A 14,766-nucleotide genomic window follows, 5' to 3' on the forward strand; every position below is an offset into this window, starting at 1 on the left:
TCGTCTAACAAACAGAAGTAAAAAAAACAACAACAACACATGTTTGAACATTGCGTACATTCTGTTTCTAGAAATAAAAAAAAGAAAGAAAACCCCACAAAAAACAACAGGGTGTATACTCATATGAATCACTGAGAGTCGTGTTTGGTTGTGAAATGTCACGGACATTATGAGCATTATGAGCGCTCCCTTTTGCCATGCCATGATATAAACTGCCGTGTGATGATAGCGTCTGGGTGGGCATGGGGCAGAGGCGGCAGGGAGATGTTTTAATAGACTCTAATGGCCCCCCTCCTACACCCCCTCCCCCAAACCCCCTCCAGCCTACCCCTGAATGTCTGCATCTACGTCGTCGTCGTCACGTTTGAAGTCGGCCCACATGTGGTGGTATAGAATGGATGAAAGCATGGGCGCAGTAGGCGAGATGCAAACTATCATTATATGAATCAGAGAGAGAGAATGAAAAAAGAGAGAGAGAGATGGGGAGGGAAAGAGAGAGAGAGAGAGAGAGAAGGAGAGAGGGATGGAGGAAGAGAGAGAGGGAGAGAGAGGAGAGAGGTGGTGAGGGAGAAAGAGAGAGAGAGGGGGAGGGAGGAAAGAGAGGGGGAGAGAGAGAGAAAGAAAGAGAGAGAGAGGGAGGTAGGGGGGAAGAGAGAGAGAGAGAGAGAGAGAGAGAGAGAGAGAGAGAGAGAGAGAACAAAGAACAAAATAGTTCATTTGCAAATAGGCCAGTGACCCGTTGCAAACATAATGAACATCATCAAATCTAAATAACGGCGAGAGAGAGAGAGAGAGAGAGAGAGAGAGAGAGAGACAGAGACAGAGACAGAGACAGAGAGACAGAGAGAGAGAGAGAGGGAGAGAGAGACAGCGAGAAACATACATAGAAGGAATGAGACAGTGGAAGCACATTAGGACTACATACACCAGAATATTCAGTTAAAGCAACACTTTCCTCGTATTCGAAATCTGTTTCAGACAATACCACTAAACAAGAAGTCCGTTTTTTTAAGTTATCACACAAGACAAGCCAGCTTCAAAATCACCTTGAAATAAAATGAAAAATGTATTTTTTTACGTATTCGTGTATAGTCCTCACAACACACACATAAGGGTATACACAACATTGAATAAAGCAAAATCAAATATGTTTAAAACAGTGATATCAAAGGACATCAAAATGTGCTTATAAATAAACCCTTTGCTTTCAAATAACATGCGTTTAAAACAGTAACTACTGCTCCTTAAGTTTAAGGGACACAGCTTCAAGCCAGAGCCGGATAGCGCTATGCATCAGCTGACAAACAGGTCAACAACAGGTGCAGAAAAAAAACAAACAGACAAAAAAACCCCAAAAAAAACCCCAAAAAACAACAAAAAACCAAACCATGAAGCTTCCTCTCTTCAAATCAAATTGTGGTGCTTAGAGCCTCGCCGACCACTAAGGCCATCTCAAGGCTATCCCTCTCTTTCTATGTCTCATCCCACGAAGAAGATGTCTGCGACGAGACATGCTAAAAATCACTTATAATCATCTCAACAATTGTAAACAGGGTAGGTGACCCAGTTTCAAGGAAGTGACAATAAAGCGTATGGACTGATCCAAATATGATATAATACGCCACATCTAGTGTTAAAAAAAAGAAGAAGAAAAAAAAAGGGGGGAGATGCCCCATAACTCCAACGCACTGCTTAAGCCTTCTTTATACTAGGTCGCAGCCGCTGCCGTGTGTCTTTCCCCAGAACCACCAGCACCCACACCAGCATCAGCACCACCTCCATTACCGAAGGACCTCCGCCACAAAAGGTGGCTGCGACAGCCAGCGGCAGCCTGCCAGCAGAGCTGGAAGAGGAGGCAGAGGACGGACAGGAGGACGACGCAGCCGTAGAGGATGAGGATGCCGCCCAGGGAGAGGAGGGGGAGGCGGGTGGTGGGGGTGACGTGGGGACGGTCGTGGTCGCAGTCCGGGGAGCTGGTCCACCACTTGCGTTTCCACGCCTCCAGGAAGCCGCCCTCGTGCAGCTTGAGAATACTGTAGGAGGGAAAAAACAACAACAAACAACAACACAAAAACAAGGAAGGAAAGTGGTAGAGTGGTTAATTAAGACGTTTGGGTCCACCACTTGCATTTCCACACCTCCAGGAACCTGCCCTCGTGCAGCTTGAGAATGCTGGGGTGAGGGGGGCGGGTGTAGGGGGGTAGGGGGGGTGAGGGGTGAGAGGGGACACACAAAAAACAAAGAAGGGAGGTGGTAGAATGGTTAAGACGTTTGGGTCACCACTTGCATCTACACACACACACACGCGCGCGCGCGCGCGCTCACACGTACGCACACACACGCACACATTGTTGACAGCCAGTCTGTGAGCGCCCCCTCCCTTCTTCCCCTGCGCGTGCCCTCCATCCACAACACCAACTCTAACGGGAACTATATGTAGTACAAAAAAAAAACAACAGCAACAAAAAAAACAAAAAACAACAACAACAATAACAAACAAACAAACAAACAAAAACACCCCTCTTACACGTTGTTGACGGCCTCTCTGAAGATGGCGTTCTGGGGCAGAGCGAAGCCCAGCCCGTTGCTGTTGAAGACGGTGTGGGCCATGTGGAGGCGGTGGCAGTCCTGGCTGTAGAGGTAGCGGATCTGGTTGACGTCCATGAGGTAGGCCCCCGTGCCCTTGTGCACCAGTTCCAGGGCGTCCTCGTTCACCCTCACCACCGGCCCCTCCCTCAGCCGCTGGCCGATCATGGCGTACACGCCTTTCTGGGCGTTCTGTATTTTGTGTGGGGATGGGGTTGGGGGGTGGGGGTGGTGTGCAGGGGGGTTGGTTTGACATGTTGGTTTGGGTTAGGTTAGATACTTGTTCACGCATGGTGTAATTGATGCATGCGACTTCTTATTGTGTTCTATATAACTTGTGTGTGTGTGTGTGTGTGTGTGTGTGTGTGTGTGTGTGTGTGTGTGTGTGTGTGTGTGTGTGTGTGTGTGTGTGTGTGTGTGTGTGTGTGTGTGTGTGTGTGTGTTTGAATGCCGCGACCTCCCTGCGTGGGAGGTGTGAGCGTCAATCTGCATTATCATTATTATCATTCTTCTTCTTCCTCTTCTACTTATTATTATTATTATTATTGTCATTATCAGTAGTAGTACCATAATCATTACCATCATCATCATCATCACCATTATTATTATTGTTGTTGTTGTTATCATCGTCATTGTCATCATTCTTCTTCTTCTTCTTCGTCTTCTTCTCATCATCATCGTCGTCATCGTCATCGTCATCATCATCATCATCATCACCATCATCATGGTTCTTCGTGGTGGTGGTGGTAGTAGTAGTAGTAGTAGTAGTAGTAGTAGTAGCGGTAGTAGCATCATCATTATTATCATTTTTATTCTTATCATTATTACCATCATCATCATCATCATCACCACCACCATTATCATCCCCATCAACCCCCACCACAACCCCCCTCCCCCTCCCCCAGGCCACCCCACCCCACCCCACCCCAGCCACAGCTGCCACAATAATCATACCGTGAACAGGGTCCACCAGCTGCTGCCCACGATGGTCAAAGGGTGGAGGTCCGAGGAGGACGCCAGCTCCTGCAGGGAGTTGACGTTGTGGGCCTGGAGGCGGACGGTGAGCAGGGCGGCCAGGCTGGCCGTGTAGACGGACACCATCAGGATGGTGAACAGCCACCAGCAGCCCAGCACCACCCGCCCGCACCCCCTCACCGGGTGACGGCTGGCGCCTGCCATCCATCCATCCGTCCGTCAGTGTTGATGTAAAAAGAAAAAGGGGAGGGGAATAAAGTGAGCAAGGAAGTAGAACTGATAAAATGATTAGGTACAGAAAGTAAGAAAGAAAGAGAGAAAGGAAGAAGGGGGGGGGGGTTAAGAAAGAAAGAAGGAAGGCAGGAAAGAAAAGAAAGAAAGAAGGCAGGAAAAAAGGAAGAAACTGGAGAAAGAAAGTAACAAAGAAGGCAGAAAAGAAAGGGAGAAACTGAAGAAAGAAAGAAAGAAAGAAGGCAGGAAAGAAAGGAAGAAACTGGAGAAAGAAAGAAAGAAGGCAGAAAAGAAAGGAAGAAACTGGAGAAAGAAAGTAACAAAGAAGGCAGGAAAGAAAGGAAGAAATAAAGAAAGAAGTAAGGCAGAAAAGAAAGGAAGAAGGAAAGAAAGTAACAAAGAAAAAAGGCAGGAAAGAAAGGAAGAAATAAAGAAAGAAAGAAAGAAAGAAGGCAGGAAAGAAAGGACGAAAGAAAGAAAGAAAGAAGGAAGGCAGAAAAGAAAGAAAGAAGACAAGGTAGCAAAGAAGAAAGAAATAATTCGTTCTGCTCATGCTCTGAGACAATCTCTCTCTCTCTCTCTCTCTCTCTCTCTCTATATATATATATATATATATATATATATGTGTGTGTGTGTGTCTGTGAGTGTGTGTGTGTGTGTGTGTGTGTGTGTGTGTGTGTATCTCTGTGTGTGTGTGTGTGTGTCCCAGAATTTTGGGACATTGTGTTTTCCAATAGTTCAGTAAAAATGATGGGGATGGAGAAGATGCTACACGCTGAGGGGGTCCAGAATAGGTTCGGGACTTCTTGACAAGGCTGTATGTACTCTCATAACACAGCTCAGCATCAGTCAACCAGGCTGAGAAAATTATACAGACACATGCAGCGTTGGTCAGTATCCGTGAAGTGGTGGATTACTTTCGACTGTGTTGTCCCAGTCTTCCCATTTGAGGACATAGCGACATTCGGCTCTAGGTGGGGGAGCCGGCTGCGGGCCGAAGAACCCCTGTAAGCCCATGATTTCTCGCAATCCCACGATTTCTCGCAGTTGCGAGAAATCGTGGGAAGTCCCCTTTATTTCTATCAAAAATATTTCCTTAGTCATGGGAGTTGGTTTCTTGTTTTTTCCCAATGCAAATCTTAGAGGCAAATGAGAGAGAGAGAAAGAGAGAGAGACAGAGAGAGAGAGAGAGAGAGAGAGAGAGAGAGAGAGAAGAGAAAAAAAAAGAAAAGAGAAAGAGGGGGACAGTGAATTCATATCCGCTGTGACGAGGGCTTGGCATAGGAAGACGGGGCCCACTTGTCTCCTTCTGCCGTTTCAGCTTTCCGCAACCAAGTACCCATGCACATCTGGGTGGAGAGATGAAAATCGGAGAAAACTGCCTTTCCCAAAGATACAACCTCAGGCTGAAAAACGGGAGCGAACCAAGACCACTAGATCAGAAGTTCAACGCCCAAACGTTTCTGCCACGGTACCCCCTGTTGGGTGTGTCTGTGTTTCATAGTAATTATTGTTTGATTTTGTGTGTGTCCTTATCCTCCAACTGTGACTATTGCATGTGTATGACGGTTAATAATGTGTGTGTGTGTGTGTGTTTGTGTGTGTGTGTGTTGTGTGTGTGTGTGTGTGTGTGTGCGTGCGTGTGTGTGTGCGTGCGCGCTGGCGCGTGTGTATGTATGTGTGTTGTGTGTGTGGTTTAAGTTAACATTAAAGCGCTTTATGTACACTACATAATCATTGGATGGCTGTGATCTTCCTGTGAATGGATGTTGTTAGGGGTGGGGTGGGGTACAAATGAATAGCTCTCATTGGAGATGATGAAGAGTTTTATATTCTCCACACACCCACCCACCCCCTCATTATACTACTGCACATTACCCTGATTCATCAGAGACCCGTAGATCGTCAACAGACACTCTTCCAACGTCCAGATACGCTCAGGTCGACCGCCACCACCACCACCAGCTTTCCACAACCCGGGACCGGGAAGGATGCGGCTCACTCTGTTGACGACGAAGAAGACGACGGTGGTGACGACGATGGCCACGGACGTCAGCAGCCAGACGTGCGGGTGGAAGGGTCGGAAGACGTTGAGGAGGTCCGGGTCCGGGTCACCCCCTTTAGTCAGGATCCCACCCCCGTCCTCCATGAAAGGCACGCTGAAGTCGATGACCCGCTTCCGCTCCGGGGTGATGGAGAAAGGGCCCACCGCCATGTCGATCTCCTTGGGAAGGAAGGAGAGGGTTTCAATCAACTTTTCAGTTTCAGTTCCAGCCCCCACACCCCCATCCCCCTCCCCTCCCCTCCTCCCCCTCTACCATCCACTCACCCCAAGGAGGCATCACTGCGTTCGGGCAAATCCATACGCACTACACCACATCTGCTAGATATGCCTGATTAGCGGCATAACCCAGCGCATTTAAAAGTCAGGCCTTGAGTGCATGCGTTATCATGGATTGCTTCTTGTACAGAATTTTCCCAGTAGACAACAATTATGTTGCCACGGGTTCTTTTTTTTTTATTACAAGCACAAATACACATAGTTTCAAGTCAAACGATATTGTTGAGTTTCTTCGAGGAGCCCACGGGGGGAGATGGGGTTCAGGGAAAGCTCGGGAGTGTGGGGGATGGGTGACCGCAAGAGAAGGAGGATGAGGTGTTCGTGTGATTAGCTCGTCGCGTTCACACACACACACACACGCGCGCGCGCGCGCGGAACTAACTGAAACTAAACCGAACTGAAAGGAACTTGAACCGCCTTACCCCACGAACCAGCATTCCCACCATGCCATTCCAAGTGCCATTCTCTTCCGGTGATCCGTATTGACCGTCAGAGGGTTCCACCAGTTCGTAGCTGTAAAGAAAATGTTGTTTTTTTCGCCACTGTCTTTAGTTCATGTAGAACTAAAGAGGACACGTTTCTTACACATCAAAAGGTAAACGAAGAAAGATTGAAGATCTATGAGAAACAATTCTAAAACAATAGCAACAACAACAAAAATCACAAAAAAGAGAATAAAAGGTTGGAGTTTTTGTGGCCATTTTACGGCCGTACTGCGGGGCAGTCATTCCATATTTTACACTGTTTCGGATTCGTCATAGGAAGGCGGGGACCAAATCCTCTCCTCCCGCCCTTTTAACTTTCCCCGACCTTTAAGGCACCTGTTCACATGTGGGCGGAGAGAGTGAAATCGGAGTAAAGTGCCTTTGCCAAGGTCACAACATCAGACCGAAAGACGGCCTCGAACTCTGATCACTGGGAAAACAACAACAAAAAACAAACCCCAAAACAAAACAACAACAACAACAAAAAACAAAAACAAACAAAAAACAACAACAACAACAAAACAAAAGAAAAAAAAAAACGGATCAGAAGTCAAAGGCCTCGCCGATTCTGTCACGGTGCCCCACCTAAACATATGTAAACGGAGTTTGATTTTGTTTTTATCTTTTTATTCTTTTATTTTTTATATATCCTTTTTAGACGCCGGGTTGATTTTGGCATGCAATCAAAATTTACGTGAAAAAAAAACCCACAAAAAAACCCGGCAAAGTTATTCTTTTTTTTTTTTTTTTTTTTTTAATTTCCAGGACAGCAATAGCAAGCCAGCCTAAGCGACAGCTTTTCCAACTTTAACGTTGACTTGAATTTCTCTGTGTCATGTAGTTATGGTTTGATATATTGGTTCTTTTCTGGACATTGTAGCATTCAATGGCATGTCTTTTTTGTTTCTTTGTTTCGAAGAATGAAACGGACAGGAGCAATTGCGCCCAGTTGTTTAACTCATGTGGACACATGCTGTTTTTGTTTCGTTGGCGCGATTAGGGTTTGAGTATCCACCACTGGAGAACTGTACTACAGAATACCACCCATCGTTTACTATATCCATGTTATTCCTCTGTTCCTTGTTCATGTAAAATGCATAAAGAGTCAGTTTCAGTTTCAAGGAGGTATCAAAGTATGCGGACTGATCCATATACGCTACACAACATCTGCTGAAAAAAATGGCAGATGCCCGATCTTCACATCAACCCAACGAGCAATCGGGCCTTGAGAGCCTGCCTTAGGTTTGTGTAAAGCATTACCATATAATGATGAAAAAAAGTGTTCAACCACACACGCAGGCACACTGACACCAGCGTGAAATGCATGAATAGAAGGCATATGACTCACGTGAAGTTTAGAACCCGAGCCATTTCTTCCAGCAGAACCATGCAGAATCCTCCATACTTCACCGTGCCATTATTGGACAGTCTTCTGGTAAAAGGTAGGGACTGCACATAAAATCATCTTGTCCTAGTTCTCACAAGAAAGAAATACGGTATTGTATTGTGTTGTATCTATTGTATTGCATTGTATTGTATTGTCCTAACGTTCAACTTATATCACAGATTGACATAAGTTTACATTTGGGCCAACAGCAAAGTAAGAGCTGTATGATCAATGGTTTCTCCATTACAATGTGAAGTCATTTACAGCTTAGTCTATTGTGAAGGACTATGACTCTCAAACTAGGAGGCAAGACTGTACTGGCTGTAAGTGATGCAGCTTTGGGGGGCTAGTTGGCCTTTGGGAACCATGCCAAGCCTGACTATCCTAAAACCCTCTTGGCCAAGAGAGTGGGGATGTAATTTGGGCAGGACAAGAGAGTGGGGATATAACTTGGGCAGGACAAGAGAGTGGGGATATAACTTGGGCAGGACATTCTCCACTAAAATCAAAATCAAACCCAGATAGGTGGGACAGCAGTTGCCTCCTCTGCTATTCTGATGGTCATTGTCGGACGCGACTGACTGTCATACATTGTATTGTACTGTATTACTCTTTCTCGGAGTGACACTGGGCAGCTCTATCCGGGAAGAGCGTGTTGCTGCAATGTAGCGCGACCACAGCCCCCTTTTCTTTTCATTTTTCAACCTGTTTTTCCTATCAAAGTGGATTTTTTCTACAGAAATTTCAGTTAAAAATTAATTTGATTCTCCTGTGCTTTCACTTTATACAACAGCGGCAACATTTACGATGATAAAAACTATCAAAGCTTCAAAGTTAGGCGTAATCAGATTACCTCCCATATTCCAAGGCGTAACTTCTTTCTCTTGAAGTTCCGTGAGAAGTCGGGAAAGATGACGTCACCGAACACGGCGAGCCCCGACTGGTTGGTCCAGGTGGCCACATGATCAAACATGGCCGCCATAGAGTTGTAGCTGCAGATGACGAAGGAACCCTCGCTCCGCGAAGCAGCGGGTTTCATTATGCTGGTGTCCGGGCTTCTGCTGTCAGTCTGTGAAATAAGTACCTGCTGTTACTACCTTTAACGCTACTGCTGCTGCTGCTGCCACTACTACTTCTACTACTGCTACTACTACTAATACTGCTGCTTCTGCCACCGCTGCTGCTGCTGCTGCTATTGCTGCTGTCACTAATACTGCTGCTAGCTTTGTTGCTACCACTGTGGCTGCTGCTGTTGCTACTACTACTACTACTACCACTGCTGCTGTTGCTGCAGCTGCTTTTACTACTACCTTTGCAGCCGCCGTTACTACTACTACTACTACTATCTTTCCTGCCGCAGCTACTACTGACAACTACTACCACTACTATTGCTGCTGCTGCTTCCATCACTACATTTGCTGTTGCTGCCACAGCTGCCATTGAAAATATATTACAGCAAGTTACTTTCTTCTACGCCTGTTTGATACAAGAATAAAGTGTTTTATCTGGGCACCATTGATTTTTTTTTCTTTTAAAGAAAAAAAAAAAAGAGTAACATTGAAATCATAACTGCCCGTGTGTAGCGAACAGTCATGATAATGAAAATACATGGTTGGCATTGCATGTGCACAGCATCATGCTTGGCAAAAGATATTTTGCACTCATGTGCGGTGAGTGCTTACTATTATCATCAGTATTATTATAAGTCGTAGTAGTAGTACTGAGTTTTATCAGACCATAATTATTTATCATGGAATCTGAAAAAAAGAAAGGAAGTCAAGCTATTCCTCTTGCCTGTTTCGTCATATTGGACAAGCAAAGCGTTGTGAGGTTCATGTCGTCATGTGTGACGTCAAACAGCAGAGCCACGTGACAAGGCGCGTGACAAACGAAGTCCTTCATGACGTGTGACTGCGCGGGTGACATCAGCACCAGCCATTGGCAGTGAGGATGAAAGGAATGATCCTCGGATGCCTGCAGATACATGAAGCTGGCATGAAATAGACTTTGGAAAAACGAAGTAGACGAAGGCGAAGACAACACAAGACAGGACAAGACTAGATTTTTTTTTCTCTCTTTTTTATATTTTATTTTATTTTTAACGAGGGTACTTTACATTGACGAGGTAAGCAAGGTACACACTTTCTTTTTTTAAATTTTTATAATAAATAACATGCAGCAATCGCCCTAAAGAGGGTTCAAAGCAAGAGGAAGAACATGATAATGATGATGATGATGATGATGATGATGCTGGTGAGGGAGGATAGTGGTGCTGAGAGAAAACTTTTTTTTTTTTCTTGGTTGTCATCTCGGGCAAATATTCAACGATTTGACACTGTAGTCTTGAAGGTTTCGGCCATAACTGATGATAATTATGAATAATTATGTATTACCGAACAATCCAATAAGTAGGTGTTGCACAGAAATGTTTAATATCCTAACATGTTTGTTCCCCCACGCTTTCTCACATTGTGTGTTTTACTTATAATTTCTCTTGGTCTTGAGTTTTGATCTTGAATGTTTGTGACTAACACATTTCTCTTTTCAGTGAGGAAAGCAATGACTCTAACTCGCTAGAGTAATTTAGACCATAAGTTATCTAATATAGTCAATTGGATGATGTAAGGCGCTTTGAGCACCTTTGGTGCTGGATATCGCGCCATAGAAAAACTATGAATTATTATCATTATTATTATTATTATTATTATTATTATTATTATTATATTATTAATTACGTGTATGCTGTAACTATTGTCCTTTTGTTGTTATCATATCTGGTATGTTTGTATCGCATTATCTAAACGCAAACATGCTTGGTATCCGTTGACAATAAAGAAGACAGAAGAAATTGCAACAATAGCCTAGTGGTTGTAGAAGAGAAGCTAATTGATCTTGTCAGTGTAAAGGAAATACCTGTCTTCTTATCATGCTGCTCATTAAGAGAGTATGGTACATCACACTTGCTAAAATAAAACGCAATCAAATGTAATACATGTCAGCGTTCGGTGGGTTATGGAAACAAGAATAATAATACCCAGCATGCGCACCCCCGAAAACGGTGTATGGCTTCCAGTATGACGGGGTTAAAAAGAAAATAAACAAACGGCCATGCACGCAAAAAGGCACATGTGTGTGTGTGTGTGCTTATGTGTATGCGTGATTGAAACCTAATTAAATGACTTAGAAAGCGAAAGATCAGCGCCCAGAAGCAGCTCTCAGTAGGCTCTACCCAGGTAGGCAGCCTGTTGTACAAATGATTGTAAAGCACTTAGAGCTTGGCCTCTGACCGAGGATAGGCGATGTATAACTCTAACCGAAACTCTGACCGAGGACAGGAGATGTATAAACAAACGGTCATGCATCATATCATCATCATCATCATCATGTTGATGAAAACACGAGCATTTGGTCGTCTAAAACCGCAATGAGGACTAGACGTTAAACAAAAGAACAAACGAACAAGAACACAAGTTGTGCTCAGGTCGTTGATTTTTTTACGAAAGGGTCGACAAAAACATCACATAACTACCGACCTGATTCAAAAACATTTCCGTGCTATTCGGCTCCAGATACAAGATCAACGACGTCAGGGCGGTGCTGTGGATCATTGACGTCACTGAAGCGATGACGTCAGGACGTGGGAAGGGCAATCGAAGGATGACAGTGCCGATGTGATGGTCGCTTAGCACCCTCGTCAGTCCCTCTCTCTCCTCTCGAGCTACAACAAATTGTAATACGATACGATACGATACAATGCGATACAATACAATCGTTGATTGATGGCCTAGTGGTAACGCGTCCGCTTAGGAAGCAAGAGAATCTGACCGCAGGGAATCGAATCCATCACTCACCAGTATTTTCTCCCCCTCCAGCCACTAGACCTGGTGTGGTGGTCTAAATGCTAGTCATTCGGATGAGACGATAAACAGAGATCCCGTACACGGTGTGCGGTTAGCGCGCGTTAAAGAATCTACGGCAACAAAAGGGTTGTCCATGGCAAAATTCTGAAGACAAAAATCATCTCTAATACTTGTGTATGTGTGTGCTTGATTGAGGCCTGACTCAATGACAGAGGAGACGAATGATGAGCGCCTGTCAGTCGGTTCTAACCAGGTAGGCAGCCTGTTGTGTAGATGACTCTGTGTCTGTGAAGCGCTTAGAATTTATAACTGTCTATAACTGAAGACAGATGCCATTAAGGTATCATCAGTAATGACAATACGATACGATACGATGCGACACCAGACGACACCACACCACACAACGTAACGTAACACGAAACAACACAACATAACACAGCACATTACGCTGGGTTGAGATGCGGTGCGGTTCTGTGTGGAATGGTACAATGAAATACGATAAAACACAATACAACACAATACAATACAATACAATACAATACAATACAGTACAATACAATACAATACGATGCGATACAACTGCTCAAAAGTAAAGATATTTATGTGCCCCCACCCTCTTTTTTTTATTCATTTATTTTTTACTTTTTTTTATTATTTAAAAAAAAGAGATTATGAATGTGAAACGTGTAAGGTCGCCTCACAGAAGAAACATCTTCAACTCCCCCTCCCCCCTCCCCTTTCTGGGGGGTGGGGATAGGGGTGGGGGGCATGTGTCAAACTGCTCTGGAAGTGTCTCAAGAACTTGTATGTAACTGTGACTGTCGTTTCGAGAATTTTCACCCACCTTCCTTTTTGTTGTTGTTGTTGTTGTTGTTGTTGCTTGTTTGTTTTTGCGGCGAATTCCATAGTTTTCATGTCAAGGAAGAACTAAATATAAAGACGGACAAAACACCGACAGAGTGAAAGTCACAATGATAGAACATGACTTACAATAAAGACAGAAAAAAAACCCGATTTGTTCACATCACTTACACAACGACGCATCATACACCACCACGACGTCAGTCCATCTCAAGAAGTTGGTGATGTCAGAGAGGACCTCCACTGTGGTGATGACGTCACTCTCAGTGACGTCACGACCAGCGTGCGCGAGGAAAGGGAAGAGAGGGATGCGCAAAAGGAGTGTGCTCCACATGGTGCTTCTTCGATCTTCCTGTCAATGGTGACATTTTCAGAGGGGAAAAAAAGAAAGAAAGAAAGAAAAGCGAAAGAAAAGCGCAAAAAAATAAAATAAAATAAAATAAAAGAAAAAAAGAAAAAGAAAAAAAGATAATAGAAAGAAAAGAAGGAAACCCAAAGCCTTAGCCGTTGATGGTTCATTTGTAGACAAGACCCAATAAGTCTTTCATTATTTTGCTTTCGTTTGGATTCTTTCTCTTTTCGTGTCTTTCTTTTCTTTCTTTCTTTATTTTCTCTCTCTCCCCCCCCCCCGCCCCCCCGCCACTCCCTCCCCCCTTCCCACCCACCCCCCGCCCTCCTCCTTACTTTTGTTTGTTCCAATGCGTCGCTATTTCAAGCCACCTACCAGTTACACAGGTGCTGTGTAGTAACACAAGAACGAAAACATTAAATTTTCGCTTAGACAATGCAGACAACAAGTGAGGTCAATATGTTAGGCCATTCCAAGGAACCCACAGGATTAGCAGAATACACCCATCAGTTAACTCCCTCGGTGACATCGGAGCAAACAAGATGAAACCGACATCAACGATTTTAGTCTGGTAATTCTTAAGAACAAAAATTACTGAAAGAGTAATTATAATTTTTTTTTTTTTTAATAAGGAGGGGTCTAATTTCTACACTAAATCACAAAATATTCGGCTGAATATATTTCTCCGCACAAAACTATTTTGTTTCTGTGCAATATTTCTTTAAGTGAAATGACCTTTAATGAATAAAAAAAAAAAGAAAAAAAAAAGCTTGACGAGACCCAAAACAGAAACTGTATGCCACTAGCACTTACTTTTCAATGCCTGTTGTTGTTTTTCATGAAGAACGGTGGCGCAACAAACTGTCCAGACACAGCGTGCTTGTATCACTCATAAACCTCAAATCATCAACTTATGGGTGTTTACAAATCGTGGGTTGCAGAGGCAGAGAGATTTGGTTGGACAACAGTAGAAGAACTGGCTGTGTGGTCCGTGGCACCAAAATGTGCCTTTCCTCAATCTTACGCCCGGACAAAAACAAAGCAAAACAAAACCAAACCAACAACAACAAAAACACGATAACGATCATCCAATCCAAAGTGTCCCCTGGAGACTCCAGTTTTATATTTTATTTTTTGTTTTTGTCAAGAAGGTAAAACACGTATATGTACATAATCATTCCTTGACAATCTACATGTCTTTCTGCCCCAATTATTTACCTGTTCGCAAACGGAAGGGAGACGCCAAGCAGAAATATCCTGAAATTGTGTGCAGTTGATTCACTTTCAAGGGTGAATAATGAATTAAACTGAGCGTCTAGTCTTTCCGGATGAGACGACAAACCGAGGTCCCGTGTGCAGCACGCACTTGGCGCACTGAAAAAAGAACCCACGGCAACGAGAATGTTGTGGTGGCTTCTGGCAAAATTATGTAAAAAGAATTCCACTCTGATAGGTACACAAATACACTCAAAGCCTGACAAGCGCGTTGGGTTATGCTGCTGTCAGGCATTTGCCTAGCAAATGTGGTGTAGCATATGTGGCTTTGTCCGAACGCAGTGACGCCTCCTTGAGAACCTGAAACTAATGATTTCGCCACAGGGTAAGACAAAATGTATTGAGAAGATATATATATATATATATATATATATATATATATATATATATATTGTATATGTGTATTGTCAAGATAC

General features: G+C 44.0%; 1 protein-coding gene across 1 annotated transcript; it reads right to left on the minus strand.

Annotated features, from left to right (window-relative positions):
* Positions 1-1,474: 1,474 nt before the first annotated feature.
* Positions 1,475-9,044, minus strand: LOC143291911 (glutamate receptor ionotropic, kainate 5-like). Its single transcript, XM_076602051.1, has 7 exons — positions 8,859-9,044; positions 7,967-8,067; positions 6,556-6,646; positions 5,671-6,016; positions 3,541-3,758; positions 2,528-2,778; positions 1,475-2,033 (listed from the first exon to the last, which is right to left on the minus strand). The coding sequence occupies exons 1-7, from the start codon at positions 9,042-9,044 to the stop codon at positions 1,709-1,711; spliced, it is 1,518 nt and encodes a 505-aa protein (XP_076458166.1). The 3' UTR covers positions 1,475-1,708.
* Between the last annotated feature and the right edge of the window lie 5,722 nt (positions 9,045-14,766).

Source organism: Babylonia areolata, chromosome 18 (genome assembly GCF_041734735.1).
Source record: "Babylonia areolata isolate BAREFJ2019XMU chromosome 18, ASM4173473v1, whole genome shotgun sequence".
Lineage (NCBI taxonomy): Eukaryota > Metazoa > Mollusca > Gastropoda > Neogastropoda > Buccinidae > Babylonia > Babylonia areolata.